This window comes from Notothenia rossii (assembly GCF_949606895.1).
Source record: "Notothenia rossii genome assembly, chromosome: 10".
NCBI classification, from domain to species: domain Eukaryota; kingdom Metazoa; phylum Chordata; class Actinopteri; order Perciformes; family Nototheniidae; genus Notothenia; species Notothenia rossii.
Window position 1 is genome coordinate 15,539,156 of NC_136908.1, and position 20,500 is coordinate 15,559,655.

Here is a 20,500-nt window from a genome sequence, read left to right on the forward strand (position 1 = left end):
AACAGCTCGACAAGATCAAAATATGATTAAGTGCGTTTCTCTTCACCACAAGTAGTCGTAATTGTTTGTAGGAAGGGATCAGGTTACAGAGAGGCGGGACTACCAGGAATACAGCGTGGCACGTGGCCAACCACTTTCAGAAACACGGGCGGAGGCGGGGTCCGGTGAGAGAAACACAATCAGTCTTCATCGTTTCACAGAAATCACACGAGAGGTTTCTCAATACTCTAATTTCCCCTCCTCGACTCCTATCCTCGATACTTAGTCCCGCCCACAGGAGATGCGAATGGAGGACCGAGGAGTGGAAGCAGCAGGCGGTTAGAGAAATGAGAACTCCTCTCCTGTGAGCAGTCATTTTAAAGAGACGTCCATTAATGATGACAGGAGGCACAGCAGCCCTCTGTCTGATGGACAGATGTGTTCAGGCCCACTTATATATTTACTTTGAATTCATTGACAGTGAGACATATGAGACAATAACAGGCTACAGATGCGGACATATACACACACACATATATTTATATAAATACAAATTCAGAATCTCCCCCCCCCCCTCTCTGGTCGCTGAAATGGGGAATTTAAATTACGGGCCAAAAGTTGTATTTACAAGTATTAAAAGTAAGCAGAGGACACCAAACCAACTGAGACCCGTCTGTCCGCCGCATCTACGCACTGTACAACACACACACACCTACACACTGTACCACACACTCCTACAGCCCCAAAGCATATAATCAGGCTGCAGCCGTTGTGTATTTTATTATATGAAGCACTAAATGGTCTTAGAAAAATATCGACTCTTTGTTTGTAGATATCTACTAAACTACAGCAAATAAAGAGAGTAGGCCTGTTATACTGAGTGATCTTTATTATACACACTGCTCTGCTTTCTGCACGGACCTCACAGCTGTTCTCACTGTAAACATCGCGTCGCGATGAAAGCAGTTAATAAATAGTATCCAGGGGATGCATGCAGAGCTGTCATTGGCTGAGATAAGTCCGCCCGTGCGTAACGCCTCCACTGTTCCCAGAAATGCATCCGTGGAGGAACCATCAGTGTCTCCTCGGTTAGAGCTCCTCCAGAGAGCCTCCTCGATGCTCGGTCGAGGAGTCGAGGAGGGGAAATTCAAGTATTGAGAAACCTCTACAGTGTTCGTGTCCCAATATTTTATTTGAAAATCACATTCAAATGCTGCAAAACAATGAATTAATATACCAGAAGTGCTCATTTAGGTCAGTTCCTGTACATGACGTATTGTTTATGCACCTAAAAGATTATCATCAAAATAAAAAAGGAAGCTGTTGGCAAGTGTGAGGGCTTTCGTGATGTTTGAAGTACAGACCAGGTAAACTCATTATAAAACACGGATATGAGATTTTGCTGCTTTTCCCAGAAGCTAATTATAAGTTTAAAAGAGTGCTGGAGGGATACCGCTGCCAAAAAGAAGATTCCAGGATGTTGGGATCTTCCATTTGTTGGGCTTCTGGCTCTGAAATGTGAAACCATAATTAGAAAGTTGTTATCTTAAATCACACATTACAGAATGTAGTTAGTTTAAATTACACTAAGCATGTTAGTACTTCTTAGGCTAGTTTCATTTCTCTGCAAGTCTATTTTCTTTTACAAACTAAATAGTATTGGTGGCAGGCTTGTGACTCACAGGGTCGTCCAGCAGGTGAAGCCAGTCGTTGAGGTGGTTGACGAGCGTGAAGGCGTCTGGGATGTTGTCTCCCTCCGAGCAGAAGAGAATCAGCACAGCCAGCGGGACGTCCTCTGCACAGCTGAACCCCCAGAGGAAGAAACATTTCAAACACCCTCGATCAAAACCTGTTCCTGGGCTGTTTCAGTGTGCTGGATTTCAACAATATATAGAGGTAGAGAAAGAGTGTTTTGATATTATCATGATCAAGATAAGAGCTTGAGTTATTTTATGTTGCAATTTTGCTTAAGGTAAACTTCTTTATAGTCATAATTGAGCAAAAGACTATGACTTGTTTTAATGGTCATTCAACCTGCGCTGATGTATAATAAGCACTGCATTTAACGAGTACATTATAAATGCTTCGTAACCATCTCAAAAGGTCAGGAGGTCTTAAGTTAAAGTTAAAAATAACAACAGGGGTCAGGAGGAGACAGAAACAAGGAGATATTTTGGATAGATTGGATTGAATGAAATGCTCAAAATAATCTGATGAAAGGCATTTTCATCGACTAAAACTAGTGTACTACAATAGTTAATGTAATATTGTTATTGACTTAGATGAATCTAAAAATGCCCAGAAGGACACCAGACTAAGATGAAATAAAGAAATTAGATAGGAATTTAATACTTCTCAAAGTTTAGTTTTTGTTGCTGTAACAAAAGGAATTCACAACGCTGTTTTTACTTCCTAAACTTAGATAAATAAAATTACATTTCACTTAAGAAATTCACAAAAATAATCCAGTTAAATGTTTTCCTTGTGTCACTCAAGATGAATCATGACTTGAGGTGTGCATGACGTAGCCAGCAGGCAGACATCGCTCTCGCTCTCGCTCTCTCTCTGTACCTGTCTGTGTAGAGTCCTTTAGTTATGCCTCCTCCGGGGACGTAGAGGCGAGGCTCCGTGTTGGCGTCCGTCAGACCCAGGTAGGCCGACACTCGCTCCATCTCCCTCCAGCTGAGCTCCTTCAAGGCGTCCTCGCTGTCCTTCAGCAGGGACGGAGTGAGCAGGTACCTCAGAGGAATGCTGCACGGACACAGATCTGTTAGTCCAGATGTTAACAGCACAGGGATGCAGCGATGATGTGCAGTGTGTGTTTAGGTACCCTTTCATCTGCTGGTCGTCCCTCTGGTAGGCCTGACTGCTGGACAGGACGACGGCCCTGGAGAACCCGCTGGATTTGATCCAAGAGACGAGCAGCTGACGGAACTTTTTGGATTTTGACTGCAATTAAAAACAGGAGTTAAAGTAACAAAAACAATAGAGCAAATTAAACGATCGGTCTGTGGGAACACAAACTACATCATAAGGAAAGATGTCATTTATGCTCTCTTAAAACGTATGTTAGTTAATCAATCAAAAAGTTAGTTCTCCACCTTAAAAAAAAACACTTATTTGGTTCATAAGAAAATGTAAATCAACTCATGCTGATGCAACAGACTGGTTTTACCTGGATGATTGGTGCCCGGATTTGAAGAACGGCCAGCTTCAGTTCTGCTGCCATGTAAACTGTTGATGAGAAACAGGTTGACAGATTATTTGTGTGGTCAAATAAAAAATTATTAAGGTGACATTTGCACATTTACTTAGATGGTACCTTCCGCAGGAGTGTGCAGCTCCTCAGCGTTCTCGTTGGAGGTGGCGTACGGGTTGTTTCCCGTCATGGGGATGAGGCAGTCCGTGTGCATGTAGCCCACTCTGCTCATATTGAGCGTCGACACGATGAGGTCCACAGACAGCTGGCCCACATTACCAACAGCCACTGCTGGCTGGGGGGGGGGGGGGGGGGGATAAGCAACAAATAACAATTACAAACTATTTTAATAATGTATTCATTGTTTCAGTCTCTGCTACAATGCTGCTGCCTTCATGGTTCCAGACTCTCATCTGCGAGGATTTGCAGCTTATCCTGTTCTTAAATAAAAGTGAATTGACTTGTTTTAATGCCTGAAATAAAAACCCTGGGCTCTGGATGACGGGCATTTGGTGCTATTTTCTGACATTATTCAAACCAAGGAATGAATCAAATAATTAACAACAATAATCAGGTGAATCAGCTGTTGATTATAATAAATTGCAGCCCTACATTTATCATGTAAATGGTAATAAGTAAATGAGAGTTCATGAGTATAGTAATCATAAAACGTATCTTTACACTATAATAGTATAACAGTCAAACGCATTGAATACTTTTACTTTTGATAATATCACTTTTACTATGCAGGACTTAAATTTGTAAGTGAATAACAATGTGGCATTTATGAAGCTTCTTTAGCTCCAGTAAAATAGTTACATTAGGATAAAAACTTAGCCTAGTGATTAAAAATATGCTGCAATTCATTAAAATTCAAAACGTTTCGTAAGTATTGCAACATAATGAACCTAAACAATCGCAAACTTATTTTGAGGAAGGTTTTCCTAATATTGATTATCGTTACAATATATTTGTAATCACCTTTGCGGAAAGGCTCTTTTACTTTTATAAAGGATGGGACTACTTCCTGGAATGATGCTCATCTGTGATTTCAGACTATTTATTTAAACAATAATGACACGTACTTATACTCTGTTGCCATTAGCTTCCATACAGCAAACTAAATGAGACCGTGCTGGTATATTAGTAATAAAACACACTTTATCCAACATTAGCACATTGTTGTGTCGCTCACCATGACGAGGGTGAAATCTTTGAAGCAGGGCGGAGAGTTTTCTGAAGAGATAAACATGATGCCGTTTATCAGAGCTCAAGCGATACTGAGGAACTAGATTTAAATGTTATTATATTATCTAAAAATGACTTTTTCGAAGCAGCTTTCACTTCTATTTTCATTCCTGCCTGTGAGGACCTTCTCGCTCGCAGTCGCTTGCTGATGATTAGGCATTTTTAGTACCCACCTGTGGGTGCCTGATTAAAATGTATCTTTGAAGTTTATTTTGAGACAAATATTTATTAAAGGTCCCTTCCAACTGTCTCTATCTTTTTTGTTCACGTAGCACGCCCCTTTAGGACTTATATTTGACATATTGTTTCTAATGTAAAAAGGCATATTTACGGTTAACCGCTGCAAAGATTTCGTCCGTAGTAGAGATCTGCAACTCCCGTTGTTAACATTAACATGTATATAGGCTACGACAACTTGTTTGCTTATTAGAATACATTATATTTAAAGCAATTTCTATTTTAAATGTGAAAAAGTCAAAATATATACACACAAATAATGTAGTCAAAACATTCAATTTTTAGATTAAAGTAACCATAACATAATGTAATGAATTAAATGAAATAAACTATTACGTAAGCACCCATGGTTTTCAAATAATGAGACAATAATTATCGCTGCAAATAATAAACAAAAGATGAGTTATCATGATATATTATTTATTCTATGGTAATTGTAACGTTAGTGTTTCATGTTAGGAGATGTTATTATTTTCTTCAAGTCTTAATAACAGTAACTATGGCAGATAATTACATAGAAAGATCAACAAGTAACAATGAACTAACTACATAGTAAAACACATCTAACCACATGAAGATGAGGCACTTCATTTTGGTTTGACTTCATTGGGAATAGATTGGCCTTTCAGTACAGCCACAGCATTTTCTACCATCCTCTGCACTATCTTTCTGCTGGTGGAGAGAGTGTCGGTGCCAACATGGGGGGTGATCAGAACGTTAGGGAGACCCAGCAGAGGATGATCCCTGAAAACAAGAGGAAGACGAGGAGTTGTTAGGAGCCAGCAAGGAGTTTGAGGAGTGTTGGTAAATGTGAAATTCTCCATCTTTTTACTGTTACTAAATAGGGCAAAAAAACAATGACCTTAATCACGCTTAGAAACACTGGGCTGCAGGGTAATATGGGATAACACTGTTAAATATCAAGATTTTGATAAATAAAATACTCTGAATTAAACATGTTTTTAAAAAAAAAAATCATTTTAAACATTCTGTTATTGAATATATTGAACATTGAGCACAAAAGGTACCAATGAAAAAAACATGGTAGTTACTTTTTAAAGTGCAATTTTCTACTGGTAACATCTTTCAATCAGCTCAAAACTCTATTGTGGTCTTTCTTCATGTGTTTATTCCATATTTATTTAGTCAAAATTGTGATGACCCACATTTTTTTATTTTGCAAACCTAAATTAACTTTTTACTGTTTGTATGATGCTGAGGGCCCTGAGTGCATTTTGTGTCAGTACATACTGTGATCTTTTGACAAGGTTCATTTCTATTTGTTTAGAACGACGCTTTGTAACTTTAACTGGGAGTTGACTCAGTAAAGTCAAATCCACAGTCATATTGATACAAAGAAGGACTGTAGTTTTGAAACTCCTTTGTGTACTGTGAACCAAGCAGGAGTATGTTGTACAAATATCAACTCAAAGATAATGAATGTAAATTGTGACTCTGGTAGAGGAGTGTGATGAGACCTTGGCAGCGGTTCAGGGTAAGTCACGTCTAACGCCGCCGCGAGAATAGTCTCCGACTGCAGAGCTTTGACCAGAGCGTCCTGATCCACAACCCGACCTGAGGCACAGAGAGTCCACCATTAGTGTTTCAGAGTTCAGTAAGATTTGTAACTCTTCAACAAAGACTAGTGACATCTGGACATCCTCCTGACCTCTGCTGATGTTGACCAGTGTTCCTGTGGGTTTCATGAGGTTCAGCTCTCTGGTGCTGATCAGGCCGGTGGTCTCAGGGCTCAGGTTGACCGCCAGCACCACGAAGTCCGACTCTTTCAGCAGGTCATCCATTTTCTCACAATAAGTAGCACCCACCGCCTGCTCTTCCTCAACACTCCTGAACAGAGAAAACATGAAGCACACCATTAACACTGTCTCCTTTCATTCATGGCTTTTAAATATCTGGTTATAGAGGTGAGTACAGAAGTGCTTTACAGAAAAAAGCAAATTGAAGCATTTTTATTAATGGCATTAGACAATTATGACCTCCTGGTCCTGTTGTGGTACAGGATCTTCATGTCAAATCCTTTGCCTCTTTGAGCGATTCTGCAGCCGATGTGTCCCATTCCTATAATCCCCATAGTCGACCCTGTGACTTCAACTCCCATCAGGCTTTGTGGTTTATGATTGGTGGTGTTGGGGTCAACAGATATTTGGTGACCTACAGGAAAACAGAACATTACATTAGAAAATCCTCAGTTTGTTTTGTAATAATATCAGCCTTTGCACATTTTTGAGACGTTTCCCAAACTTGAATTCATCTTGTCTGTCCGACAGCTCATTAGGGCCATTGTAGGTATAATGAAATTTACATACAGGGTAATGCTTGGAGGAAAACATTCAAATTTCAAAGCTAAAAGTTGTAGATTTACGAGAAAAAAGGTGGCTATTCTCTGGGATGAAAGTGACAATATACTAGAAGAAATCACTTAATAGTGTTTGTTATTTTTTGTCAAGGAACCACATTGCTTCATTTCATAAAATTGGATAAACCCATCACACCATAGTTGCTGACAGTAAACATGGAACAATGGGGATTCTGTCCGTTACGTTGTAGTCCCTGATGCACAACATCTATCACCTCATCCATATGTTGTTTTGTTGCAGGCCTAATTAAAGACCTTCTGCTTCTCCTCGCATTTTAAGGTTTAGTTTAGTCAAACATGGTCTGAGAACTATGTAAGTCTTAGCTATTTCATTATATGGACTCAATTAACCTTTGAACTAGTGATTATTGTACAGCACTTTTTTTTTTAAAGTAACCATTTATCACTTTGGTCTATATAAATTCAAACTTGACTCGCCTTGAACGATCTTGCGTGCCGATGCCAGGAGCAGACCCATGGCCATGTCTGCCGTGGCGTCGCTCACCACCCCGGGCGTGTTGGTCACCTTCACCCCCAGACTGTTGATGTACGGCACGTCCAGGTGGTCGATGCCCACTCCTCCATTAGCGACCACCTTCAGCGAGGGAAGAGACCGGAGAGTCAAGGGATCGGTTGGAGGGATGTTGTCCCACACCAACACGGCCTGGATTTTAGGGCCGTGCAGCTGAGGGTTTTGAAGGAAGTCTTTGTAGCAGAGGATCTGGAAGTGTTGTTTCATTATGGGCGTTAAGTCTTCATATAAACCATGTTCTACCGCCCCTGAGACCAGAGCCCATGGCTTGTCGTCCTCCATTACCTGGAAGTATGAAACCATGGATAAATAAAGAGAATGGAAGAAAACCCAGTTACACATTTTGACAACTCACATGAAAAAAGAACCTACTATCTACAGATTTTTAACGGCTTAGTAAAAAATACCCTCCATGTGAAAGAAAAACGGGAGTTGGAGATCATTATAAATATTGAGGACAGGGAGGATATCTGTACGAGTAGCCGCAAAGGCACAAGTTATCTATGGAAATAATTTGGTGGTAATGTTTGTTCAGGAAACCGTTGATTACAAAATACAAATAAAAGCAGCCTTCTAATACCGTTGCTTTTCTATTACTGGTATTAAATAAACAGATAAGAAGTATTAAAAAAACACAAAAAAAGGTGGACAAAGGTAGTATACACGGCCCGTGGTTCCCCTGACCCCTGTGTATAACTGTAAGCACTGTTTACACGAAAACACATCAAACACATTTGGGGAAATATCTATAGTTTACTTTTTATTGGAAAGTAACAAAATAAATGTACTCAAGTACTAAAAAGTTACATTTTGACATACACATTATACCAATTTATGAAATATAGTACTTTGTATTTCACTATATTTGTTTGACAGTTATATTTTACATAAATAACATATGATATGATGCAGTGCACTACTATTAAGCTTAACAGAATAATTAATGACTAAATTACATTAACAAATTACAACATTGAAATGCTTTTACATACATATACATTAGTATTTCTTCCAACACTGTTCTCATGTTTGTAAGGTAAATGAAAGTGAAGTAACAAGCCTGGCTCTATCTACATGAAATCACAGTATATTTATAATATCTACTGACTACTCCACATCCGTTTCTTAAGAGGAAGGCCTCTAGTTATTATACAGATTACTAAACCGTTATCAGATATAAAGGGACACATCCAAACATCACATATAATTCATGAGAAAGAAAGTTAGCACTATAACAACATACGTGATTCTATTTCCTTGTTTTCTGATCTTGAACCAGGAAGTACTTCTTAGGACATGGGAAGGATTTCAAAATAAGAGCTTCTTTTATTTTACAACACAACCACTAATCCTTGGTTACTCCTCGTCCTACTGTCTTATATTTTCTACTTCATTAGATTAAAATACTACTTACTATCACTACTTGTTGTGGTTATTTTATCTATTAAAGATTATAATCAATTATGAACAATTAAATTAAATGTTGGTTTAATTGTATTACAAGCACAAGTAAGAACTGGTCTAATGCCAGCAATATGCATACACTTATCTTTCTTTTATGACAGTAAGTTTATTTCACTATACATTAGTTTTAGAGTGAAGAATCACCTTTTCAACCTGTTTCTTAGTTCTTTGGGTTCCTCAAGGCAGAAGAGGATGGAAGTTAAGGGTTCAAGTGAACAAGGTGCAACATTGGAGGAAGCTTTTTTATCTTTTTTTAAAGTATTGCAGCATGTACAAATGTTACTGTAATTCATTTAAAACAAACTGGTAAGGATCAATTTAAACGTTAAAATCATCATGTTATTTCATTTCCAACATTGGTTTACATAAAAGTGATATTAAGCATGATACTGTAGTTATGTTAATGTGACATTAAAAAGTCTCAATGACATTTACTATGGCAGGTCATTAGAAAGAACAATCGACGGGTTAAAACTAACATATGTACTTCCTCTTGCAACAGTGAAACCCTCCTAACCTCGGAAACATGAGTCAACCATAGTGACTTCATTTAGGTTTGACTTCATTGGGAATAGATTGGCCTTTCAGTACAGCCACAGCATTTTCTACCATCCTCTGCACCATCTTTCTGCTGGTGGAGAGAGTGTCGGTGCCAACGTGGGGGGTGATCAGAATGTTAGGGAGACCCAGCAGAGGATGATCCCTGAAAACAAGATGAAGACGAGGAGTTGTTATGGGCCAGAAAGGAGTTTACTGTGAACTAAACAAGAGTGTGTTTTGTACAAATACAAGTCAAAGATAATGAATGTAATTTGTGATTCTGGTTGAGGAGTGTGATGAGACCTTGGCAGCGGTTCAGGGTAAGTCACGTCTAACGCCGCCGCGAGAATAGTCTCCGACTGCAGAGCTTTGACCAGAGCGTCCTGATCCACAACCCGACCTGAGGCACAGAGAGTCCACCATTAGTGTTTCAGAGTTCAGTAACATTTGTAACTCTTCAACAAAGACTAGTGACGTCTGGACATCCTCCTCACCTCTGCTGATGTTGACCAGTGTTGCTGTGGGTTTCATGAGGTTCAGCTCTCTGGTGCTGATCAGGCCGGTGGTCTCAGGGCTCAGGTGGACCGCCAGCACCACGAAGTCCGACTCTTTCAGCAGGTCATCCATTTTCTCACAATAAGTAGCACCCACCGCCTGCTCTTCCTCAACACTCCTGAACAGAGAAAACATGAAGCACACCATCACTGTCTCCCTTCACTCATGGCTTTTAAATATCTGGTTATAGAGGTGAATAAGTAACAAATAACATTAGAAAATTACGACCTCCTGGTCCTGTTGTGGTACAGGATCTTCATGTCAAATCCTTTGCCTCTTTGAGCGATTCTGCAGCCGATGTGTCCCATTCCTATAATGCCCATAGTCGACCCTGTGACTTCAACTCCCATCAGGCTTTGTGGTTTATGATAGGTTTTGTTGGGGTCAACAGCTATTTGGTGACCTACAGGAAGATAGGACATTACATTAGATGAGATGAAGGTTCTGATTTTTTTTTTTTTAACCAATGCCACATTGAGAATTGTTCTTCAGAATCTGAATTATTTTTGTTTGTATAACAGCGCATTATAAGTATAAAAAACATGTATCCTGAAATAGAACCAACATTGCTTCATTGTATACAATTAAAGTTGACGGCAGTAAACTTAGAACAATGACGTCCGTCCAGTATATTGGTCTATTTAAATGAAAACTTGACTCGCCTTGAACGATCTTGCGTGCCGATGCCAGGAGCAGACCCATGGCCATGTCTGCCGTGGCGTCGCTCACCACCCCGGGCGTGTTGGTCACCTTCACCCCCAGACTGTTGATGTACGGCACGTCCAGGTGGTCGATGCCCACTCCTCCGTTAGCGACCACCTTCAGCGAGGGAAGAGACCGGAGAGTCAAGGGATCGGTTGGGGGGGTTTTGCCCCAGACTAACATGGCCTGGATTTTAGGGCCGTGCAGCTGAGGGTTTTGAAGGAAGTCTTTGTAGCAGAGGATCTGGAAGTGTTTTCTTATGTTGGTTAAGTCTTCAATGAAACCTTCTTTGCCAGGCTCTGAGATCAGAGCCCATGGCTTGTTGTCCTCCATTACCTGGAAGGATGAAACCATGGATAAATAAAGAGAACAGAAGAAACTCAATTATAAAGTATGACAACTCGCAAAGTGCAATAAATCAATTACAAGCTGACAAAGTAAAAAGGAGGCAGGCTGAGAATAATTCATCAAACTCATGCATTTAGTTAATCAGTGTCCTGGGAGCAGAGCTTCAGTATAACATTAAACGTAATAAGTCCTCACATCTGAGAATGAGTCACCAAACCTTCACACAACTCCCAGTTTAGTTTGATAAATTTTCACTCATTTATGAAGCAAAGACGAGTTCATGGACAAGACAATGATTCCTGCTGCTCAGGGGGAAAGGAACAGAAACTAAATGTATTTTGAGAAAAAACAAATACATTTATTTTTATTTTGAAGTAAATGCTTTTGTTGAATGTACTAATCAATGATTGAATAATGTAACTAAAAGATCATACAAGGGGTAGCCTACAGGGCAAATTATTTGTCTTAAGTCAGTTTTGTATATCAATGTTTTCCGATAGTGTAGATATATAGAGAAGCATTACATCAATGTGTTGTTTGTACATCAATGTAAAACACAGGGTTATAGATAGACTGAAGTAAATCAGTGTTAATTAACGATCAAGCTCGAGAAACACTCATACATTTATTTACAATGCAATTCACTTTAGGTTTAGGCCTTTTCTGCCAAACGCCCAAATCTTTCAAACTCCCAGAAGTCTGCATCAAAGATAACATTCTACTATTATGAGCACTTTAACAATGACATCTGCTCATACCAAAAATGTAAATTGGAAATGACAATACCTTTTTGTGTTGCAGTTGCCGCACAGATCTGTTTATGTTTGTTACTTTAAGAAGCCGGGACACTTGTGCTGATCCCCACAGTCTCCTCACACAGACACTTTGCATTCTGGATGGCGAGTAAATCACAGAGCTGGATAATGTAACACAGGATTGATGATTATCTTTGAAGATTATGAAACACAGGATTGATGATTATCTTTAAAGATGGAGGACCTGGTTACAAGACGCAATCCATAAAATAATCCTCAACAGATATAACATGGAACACAGGAATGGCACACAGGAATGGAAACTCTACAAGTGTCATGTATGAAAAGAGGTGCTTGCAGTTAAAGTGTACAGTAGGTCAAAGTGCTTTCAATAAATGATTAACCTGTGGGTCAACTGCACAATCTCAAATAAACATATGGGCTCTCAGAAAGGAAATGCTTGAAATTATACAAAAATATTTGATGTGTGAATGTTTTAAATGGCATCAACATGTACTTAAGTTCAGTCCTCACCTCCAGTTTTTCTGAACTGTTTCGCAACTCAGTTAAACTGAGGTTAAACTGCAGGAAGACATTTATCTACTTTGATTGATTGACTTGGATAGTGTCCAATTTCCCATTTGATTTAACTGAAGATTTCAAACTTATGAAGCTGATATGAAAGCAGCACAGATAGCCGTCTACAGCCAGTAGCATAGAGAGAGTAAGTATTTTAAGCACAAAGAGTGGCAGGCAGGAGCTTCAGGCTGGTGAATACACAACACTGAGCACAGAGACTAACACCCCCACCACCCTTAAAGAGACAGGACACACTAAAGTAAACTTTTCCAGTCAGATCTCCTCTTATTGGATCTGCTTTACCCCGCCACCCAACCTCTCACACACACACACACACACACACACACACACACACACACACACACACACACACACACACACACACACACACACACACACACACACACACACACACACACCAAAAAAACTCTTATTTGACTTGAGGAAATTAATTATCTGCAAGGGCAAATTAAGCAACTGTAGCAGCAAATATTAAATGAAAAAAAACAGAAGTACATTTGGTTTAGTTAGTACGTGCAAACCGTTAGTTAACCAACTAAATGTATGTACAAGAATCTGCAAAAAGTATGGATTCCAGCATTAACAGAATATGGAAATATAATGTAAGAAAATGTGAGATTTGTACATTATAAAAGAAAGGGTGTAAAATACAAGTAATTGTGATATAAATGCAAATTATAACAAAAACAGAACTTTGAGAGTACGACGCAGGGTCATAACAAGCAGATGTGCTTGAAATAACATAAAAAATGTCCATAAAAGCAATACAAGTAAATGTAAACGTTTTGCTGAAATTGTTTGTGAATCAACGACACAACTGCTGCTTGGGTTTGCGTTAAGCGAGATCATCCAGCTCAATGAGCCACAGTGCAGCAAACAGTTACCCAACCACAAATAAGAAATCATATATGTGCCTGCAGCTCTTTTAAAACCAGTATAGTGCACGTTCTTAACAGTAAGGAAATACATTACATACGTACTTTATAGAGAAACCACAGCATCCCTTATATGTGGGGGTTGTGCGGGCTGCTGCTGATAAGGTATCTAGATAATTGCAATGATTACAATTATCTCACCTAATTTCATCAACACTTTTAAATATATTTGACCTATTTAAAGTTATACATGTTCTTTGAACATCTAACCACTAGGTGGCAGTAACACATTAACGTGTGTCTGTGTTGCAGCCAGGTGGCAGCATGGTGGCTTCACATGTGGTTGAATGGATTCCGGAGGTATTCATTAGTTGCCTGCAGCGCCATATGCCTGCACTATTGCTGCTTCTTTTGAGTGGGGTTGATGACCCCAGCTCCCACAAATTATTCCCAATTATAGGACCATAGACAAAGAATCAGCAGGCAAACCTTTTTGAGTTGTGATGTGACCCATTATAGTATTTAAATGTGTGCTCATAAGGGCCCTATGTGGATAATATGAGTCTGAATTCATGCTGTTTCACCAGAAGGGGTTTACAGGCCTGAATAGGCAAACATATGTAGTAAATATACCACAAGTATATGCAATTTAATGCAACAATTTGAACATGAATGCTTAATTTATTTTAGTTGCATGCATTCACTCCTGCAATCTATTGTTACATATTTTTGATCAATGAGCTCAATGGTGTAGATCTTAGACTCTGCGCAGTCACAAAGTCAACTCTCATTAGCTTTTAAAATGCCGAATACAACGGTTGGTGAAGAGGAGTTAGCTGAGAAGTGATTGACACCAAGCCAGAGCACCAGGGAAGGTGCACATCAGCAGCTTACCTGCTCTCACTCTTATGTAATGTCCTCACCTGAACGTATCTTCTCCTCTTCTCCTTCCTGCTGCTCCTCACCCCCCTCCCCCTGTCTTCATACTCCTCCATTTGTCTGTCACTCTACATCTTCGCTCTCCTACACCTCCCTCAACCTTCTTCCTCCTGGCTCTCTCCCAAACCTTCCCCTCTTTTATCTATCCTGACCAGAGTCATTCAAACTTTCATAAGGCCAGTTCAGATTGCCAGACAAGTTCCGGTTTGGTCTGCCGCCATGTTTGAAAGCAGGTGCACCTTTTAGCAAAGTGCTGACTCGCGTAGCACAAAATGCAATTAATGATTCAGCTTTTTGGATATTGTTGACAACGCTCTTCTCTGATCAATAAGCAAACATGGCAGAACAATCCATTTCCCATCTAGAGGTCAAAGAGCAGGTTGTTTTGTATTTTAAGCTGATGCATGACACATTTCATCTTTCAATTATTACCACGACTGATAATGAACACTCGACTCAGAATGAATTGTGTTGCATGTCATGGTCTCAGGTGAGGAGGTATACCTGTGGTGTCACAGCTATCACATCACATCACAGAGGGACCTGCTCACGTGAGTCAGCAGCCTCATCATTACTCAGCTTATTGTCGCTGCAGAGCTCTTTGAAGGCAGGTAGTCGTTGATTTTCACTCTGCCTCTTCTGAGCAGATAAAAATAAAACAATGCACGTGACTTTGCAGGATGTATAAATGGTGAGAGTGCTTTGGTGTGATATCTGCTTTCTTGTATTTTCTTGCAGCAGTAAAATGCACTGAAACAAGACAGGAAGAATTATCTATATATAACTCGTTTCTAATGTCAAGCCATGAAACAAACAAAAGTGATTTTATAAAGGGATGATGATGCATGTGGATGCTTCTTGTATTCACGAACCATTAGATAGTTAATTCTGTCCAGAAACAGCGTCATGTTAGAGCCTTGTGTGGGGTGCTAAATTAATCATTTTGGAAATATAATTTAAGTTGCATTGTATTTAATTGGGAAATTCAACTTGTTTTAGAGATGTTGTTACAATCATGCACAGTCATGAATCTTTTCAATCAATAGCTGGCACTTCCCCAAGTAATAAAGCTTTTTACAGACCCTGCTTCCACTATAAATAATTTAGATCTTTTTCTTGACTCTTTTCATTTTGGTGTTAACACTTCCTCTCCAAATACTGCTGAACCGGGTAGCACACATCTGCAGGACAGCAATATAAGTTGCTGTGTTGAATTAAAAGGTGCATTTCTGTGCAGGTTTCCCCTAAAAATTAATTTGCCTCCTCTGATGTATTTTTTGACATGTTCCGAGGAGTTCCCCTCCTGCAGGTGCTGTTGCCTTGCAGAAATTCAACAGAGAGTTCACACCTGTCTGCCTAACGGTTGTGAAGAAGCTCAACAGGCATCCTTCAGAATGTCCTAGTTGAGAATAAATTCACCTGCTGGGTAATCCAGTCAGCCGGAGCATTAGTCTGCTGCTCGTGACGCACAGGTCGACTCAGTGGAGCCGTCATGGTTCTCTTTTTTACTGCTAGAAGATGACCTGGCCTGTCAATAACACAACTTCCAGTGGATCATATTACTAATGATTGGCAGTTACTAAGCACATTTACTTGAGTACTTTACTACCTGCCTACCCGTTCAATTATTGCATGTCACAGGAGTCTTTGAAGTTGGTATCTTGACAGCTATGAGTACTAACAATAACGTATAATAATGTTTGGTGTTTACATTATCAATAATTATTTTTGGAAGTTTTAAGTTGTTGTTAAGAGACAGGCTATGTGCTTCAGGCTGCTTTGCTGGAAAATAGTAGGCTGGGCTTTTTGGTAGGATGATTTTCTAAATATTACTTGCACTTCAGGGCTTTTCCAATTTACCCAAGCCTCAAGGTCTTTTTTTTTTACTTTCTTTTCCCATTTATTTAATAACTTAAGTTGTTTTAGGTACATACATATGATAACAAATATTCTCAACAAATAATTGACCATGTATATGTATTAGGTTAAGATAAAACTTGATTGATCCCTTGGGGAAATGTACAAGCTACCCATCAGGATAAAACATAGGCTTAAAAATGACCAGCTGCAACATTTAATATAACTAGAGAATGCAATTCCTGAAGAAATTGCTAATGGGAATGCTTTGTGCTGAAAAGCTGACGCTAAACTGCTATGCTGAGATGTAATGTGTAAGAAGAAATTGAAGAATTTAGATTGAAATGATACATGAACACTGGGGGTTTGAATGTGTGATGACGAGAGAAGAAAAGAAAGTAAAAAGGCTTGGAAAAGCAGCAGAATATTTGAACTGCAAACTTTTGAACTAACTTGATTGCGAATGATCTGTCGCCATGCCAACGGCATTTGATGACATCCCATAATACGCGTAGATGCGTTGATGGCTGCATCGTTACCAAACCTGTGAAGTTTTGGGCCGTGATTTGAAGAAATCTCAAAACTGTCCCGTAGATGTCTTCACGGCTGGACTGTTAGCACACATGTGAAGTTTGAGCACTTTTTGAACCTTTTCATATAGGAGTTAATTATAGCGACATCGTCTTTTACGGCGAGGGATGCGCATCCCTCGCCGTAAAAGAAGAAGATATGATGACACCCCATAATTGACGTAGAGCTGTTGAGCGCAGGACCATTAACCATTATCTGAGCATGTCAGTTGGAGTTATGACATCATTGTGTTCCATGACATAGGTGTTTATATTTGAGCTAACGAGGTGTGCTGAGATCAAAGTTTTCCATTGTTCTGAATGAGAGATAAACCTCTTACATGTGAACGTTTTGTTGAAGAACCGTAGCAGATAGGCAGTCTGACAGTGGCCTTTTTGGCAGATTAACTAAAGGTGTGCGGCTGCTGTGGTGGGGAAAGGTGAGGCTGAACTTACAATGGGGTTTAATGGAGACATGTTGAAAGTTTTTGTCACTTCATGCCCTCAAGAGGCATTTTGTTTAATTATTTTTCCTACGTTTCTCATGAAAAATTATGTCTCAGGAATGTAGGGTTTGGGAATTATGGCAGGTTTAAAAGAAAATATGAAGGCAAAATTAAATCTGTCCTCCACTCTAGCTGTGAGATCACGTACTCTAAAATCTGAAGAAGGCCTCTTTACCAAGGTCTGAACAATGTTTAATATCTCTAAAAGAAAGAATCCGATTTAAAAGTTGTGTTACACGAATAATGTCAGAAAGATGTGTAACATTTTAAAGTTGGAATGAGATTTCTGAGTGAAAGTATGAAGGAGCAGTTAGCAGTTGAAGAAGGAGCAGTTAGCAGTTGAAGTTGCATGAAGATTGTTGAAGTCTGAAGAGTTTCTCCATTGACTTCCATGTTAAAAATGTGATCAATTATGGGATGTATCTCTGGAATTATGAAAGTTATGAATGATAATCGATTCCCGACCGAGTTTAACTTTTTGATTGAACGGAGTTTCTGCGATGTTCAATGCGGGAGGAGAAGAGGCGCAAAATAACCCGGCGGAATAATAAAGAATTTCGTGCGTAGCATAACAGATAGTAGGAATGCTGTGTCAGCATTCCCACTAAATGAACACAATAATGCATCAACCATTATAATGCAATAATATATATTATTGGGAAATGGCTTGTTGAGCAGAATATTAACAAATGTTGCACTTTAATGTTTATTTAATGCATTTTCTTTAAACTTAAGTAACATTTTAAATGCAGTATATATAGAGAATGTCTTCACTGTATTGTTACTTCTTGTATAAGTGAAATGTACTTCTCACCACTCAAGATCAGATATAGTTTAGTCATGTTGCCAGTCAGTAGAAACTTGACACTATGAAGTGTAACAGTAACCCTGACAAAGTCAATGCAGTCTTCTTTGCTTGTTAAGAGCTCCTGAATGTCTAACTTTCCGACACCTTTATAAGATCACATTAATCAGCCATGAGTTGCTTGCCAGAGAGCTTAGCTCACTACAAAACACTCCTCAGGGCAGCATGAGGTTAGCTCTGTGTGGTTAGATAACAGATAATCAGTGAGAAGAGGTGTTTGCTCCTCTGCCGTGCAGTTCAGTAGCTTCTCCAACCAGCACCAGATACTTAGCCTGGTCCCTAAAGCCGCTGTTACCTAATGACAGAGTCCTGACGGAGCCACAGGCCGGCTGATTTAGACCATCCAGTTCAAAGCTTCTTGGTTTATGAGCCGTGGCAGACCAGGCCTTACTGGTTTATGTGTGTGTTTGTGTGTGAAGAGTTGGGGATGGCTCTACAGTCACATCAATGTTATGCAAACCTATTAGAGGTTGCAGTGCTATAGCTCCAGAGTGCTCAGGGCTCTCCCGCAGGGTCACTCTCAAGATGACCTCTCACTTCTGTTGAGTGTGAATAATGTGGCCTGCTGGTAAAAAGGAAACAAGGGATAATCACAATGTCAAACAGTGCTACCATGACTCAAATTCCTCACTCTGAAACTGAAGTAATAAAGCGATCAGAGTCGCAGGTTCAATCACTGAATATGGATTTTCTGACATTTCTTTCGCTATGTGTTTGTTTGTTTGTTTGTTTGTTTGCTAAGGCTGCAACTAACCATTATTAACAGTATTGATTAATCTGCAAATCATTGTATGGACTAAACTATTAATCGTCTGGTTGGTACATTTAAAATTAAAGCCTAAAGTGTTATTATGATATAAAACAGAACAAATTTAACCCTAGCCAAATTGAAAGGACATCAGCATTTTCTGCCAATTTTGACGATTAATCTATCAACAAAATAAAGTTATTTATTTGTATTCAATTTTTTTGTTACTGATTATGATCCCAGATTCTATAGCACTCTATGTACAGAACATTCTTTGAAAACTTGATGCTGATTCATGTTTAAAAGGATGACTATATGTAACTTTGAGACAAATATAGAACAATGATCTGCAACATTGGCAGGTTGAGTCTTTCTGAGGTACTTTGTGTATCTGTTCCCCCTCATTTCTTCTTATCTCCCTGTTGTTTTTAAGAAAGGCAAACTGAACCCCAGAAAATCACTTTCATACCCAACAGGGGTATATTATTGGAGCATGACATGCTCGGTTTGATTTTATAGTTATTTCAGAATCTGAATCAAAATACCTTTATTTCATCCCACAGAGCGGAAATGTGCATTTGTGACTGCAAGAAAAGAGTCAAAGACAGCTTAATGTTACCTAAGAAGCATGCATTACACAAAGAATAAAGATACAACATTTCAAAGAAAAATTACACAATTTACAAAATACACATCCTGTAACAATTCTGAGATATAGCAGCCAGGTATATATTGCACAGTTATTAACGGCATTAAAAAACATTCAAAGCTATTTATTTGGATTGTTCATCATTGCTGAGAAGGGCAACATGACATTTCTATTTGAAGCTAAATGGATGTCTGCCTGCGTGTGTCTAAAGGCTTTTCAGATATTCATAACTTGTCTGTTGTGTTAAAGTTTTGAATGCATCCAGTGAATCATTCATATATGAGTGAGGTCAGTAGTTTGGTGACTCAGCAGAGCCGTGTACTTTATAAGGCCATTAAGAAAATGCTTGCTAGAACACCGACTGAATAAGCCCCGTGGCTTTGACTTCCACTAATCATCTTAGGCAATGCATGGCTCCCAAGATGCCTGCATGGGAACACCTTTACTGGGCCGCAGCATACGACTGGTGGTACTGTCACCATAACCATGCAATGCTTAAAAATACAATACTTTTACCATGTTGTTGCTCAAACAAACAGATATGTAAATGAATGCAAACATTTTTAATTAAGTCTTAAACTTTTTTCTTTATGATTTGAATTCCTGCAAAGTACAAGACTGTTGCAAGAACCTCTCATTAGGAAAGAAACGTGGTAAATTGCATAATTAGAAGAAGATAATCTTGCAATGCGCCGCTGCAAACATAGATAATTCAGCTTTACATTTAAAACGTTTGAAATGCTGCTTGAAGAGGTTTTATGTATTTTTTTTATTCATATCTAACAACAACAATGTTAACATTGCTCATGCCTTGTGAAGGAAATGAATATATAGGCATTATAAAAATGAGAAATGATAAAAACCAGGAAAAATCTAGTGCACTTTTTTGTTAGAAAAAAATAAGATACAATAAATAAAGACAGCAATTGAGTTACAGAACAAAGGTAATAAAGACA

At 39.0% G+C, this 20,500-nt stretch overlaps 3 protein-coding genes across 5 annotated transcripts; all 3 read right to left on the reverse strand.

Moving 5' to 3' along the window:
- Positions 1–1,152: 1,152 nt before the first annotated feature.
- psmg2 (proteasome (prosome, macropain) assembly chaperone 2) lies at positions 1,153–4,594 on the reverse strand. Its single transcript, XM_079654044.1, has 7 exons — positions 4,374–4,594; positions 3,302–3,473; positions 3,155–3,213; positions 2,810–2,928; positions 2,551–2,730; positions 1,662–1,782; positions 1,153–1,490 (listed from the first exon to the last, which is right to left on the reverse strand). Exons 1-7 carry the CDS (start codon positions 4,428–4,430, stop codon positions 1,410–1,412), a joined length of 789 nt encoding a protein of 262 aa, XP_079510170.1. The 5' UTR covers positions 4,431–4,594; the 3' UTR covers positions 1,153–1,409.
- A 472-nt stretch (positions 4,595–5,066) lies between these two features.
- Positions 5,067–9,112, reverse strand: LOC307021691 (putative 2-ketogluconate reductase). Its single transcript, XM_079654043.1, has 6 exons — positions 8,816–9,112; positions 7,479–7,857; positions 6,661–6,835; positions 6,333–6,511; positions 6,142–6,238; positions 5,067–5,407 (listed from the first exon to the last, which is right to left on the reverse strand). The coding sequence occupies exons 2-6, from the start codon at positions 7,852–7,854 to the stop codon at positions 5,251–5,253; spliced, it is 984 nt and encodes a 327-aa protein (XP_079510169.1). The 5' UTR covers positions 7,855–7,857; positions 8,816–9,112; the 3' UTR covers positions 5,067–5,250.
- A 147-nt stretch (positions 9,113–9,259) lies between these two features.
- Positions 9,260–12,730, reverse strand: LOC307021690 (putative 2-ketogluconate reductase). 3 transcript variants are annotated; one of them, XM_079654042.1, is made up of 7 exons: positions 12,471–12,730; positions 11,968–12,073; positions 10,794–11,169; positions 10,360–10,534; positions 10,071–10,249; positions 9,880–9,976; positions 9,260–9,739 (listed from the first exon to the last, which is right to left on the reverse strand). In XM_079654042.1, exons 2-7 carry the CDS (start codon positions 12,070–12,072, stop codon positions 9,583–9,585), a joined length of 1,089 nt encoding a protein of 362 aa, XP_079510168.1. In that variant the 5' UTR covers position 12,073; positions 12,471–12,730; the 3' UTR covers positions 9,260–9,582. The 3 variants fall into 3 exon arrangements, with proteins under 3 accessions (XP_079510168.1, XP_079510166.1, XP_079510167.1); XM_079654040.1 differs by having other exon boundaries at positions 11,968–12,097; positions 12,471–12,729; XM_079654041.1 differs by lacking the exon at positions 12,471–12,730 and having other exon boundaries at positions 11,968–12,253.
- Between the last annotated feature and the right edge of the window lie 7,770 nt (positions 12,731–20,500).

Bases quoted from the DNA above. Each gene is read 5' to 3' on its own strand.
- psmg2 (XM_079654044.1), bottom strand. From the start codon at position 4,430: ATGTTTATCTCTTCAGAAAACTCTCCGCCCTGCTTCAAAGATTTCACC. The intron at 2,929-3,154 runs GTAAAACCAGTC...TTTTAATTGCAG, and splicing joins TCCGGGCACCAATCATCCAG to TCAAAATCCAAAAAGTTCCG. The intron at 1,783-2,550 runs GTACAGAGAGAG...CTGGGGGTTCAG, and splicing joins AAAGGACTCTACACAGACAG to CTGTGCAGAGGACGTCCCGC.
- LOC307021691 (XM_079654043.1), bottom strand. From the start codon at position 7,854: ATGGAGGACGACAAGCCATGGGCTCTGGTCTCAGGGGCGGTAGAACAT. The intron at 6,836-7,478 runs GCGAGTCAAGTT...GTTTTCCTGTAG, and splicing joins GGCACGCAAGATCGTTCAAG to GTCACCAAATATCTGTTGAC. The intron at 6,512-6,660 runs GTCATAATTGTC...TTCTCTGTTCAG, and splicing joins TACCACAACAGGACCAGGAG to GAGTGTTGAGGAAGAGCAGG.
- LOC307021690 (XM_079654042.1), bottom strand. From the start codon at position 12,072: ATGCAAAGTGTCTGTGTGAGGAGACTGTGGGGATCAGCACAAGTGTCC. The intron at 10,535-10,793 runs GCGAGTCAAGTT...ATCTTCCTGTAG, and splicing joins GGCACGCAAGATCGTTCAAG to GTCACCAAATAGCTGTTGAC. The intron at 9,740-9,879 runs GTCTCATCACAC...TCTTGTTTTCAG, and splicing joins TACCCTGAACCGCTGCCAAG to GGATCATCCTCTGCTGGGTC.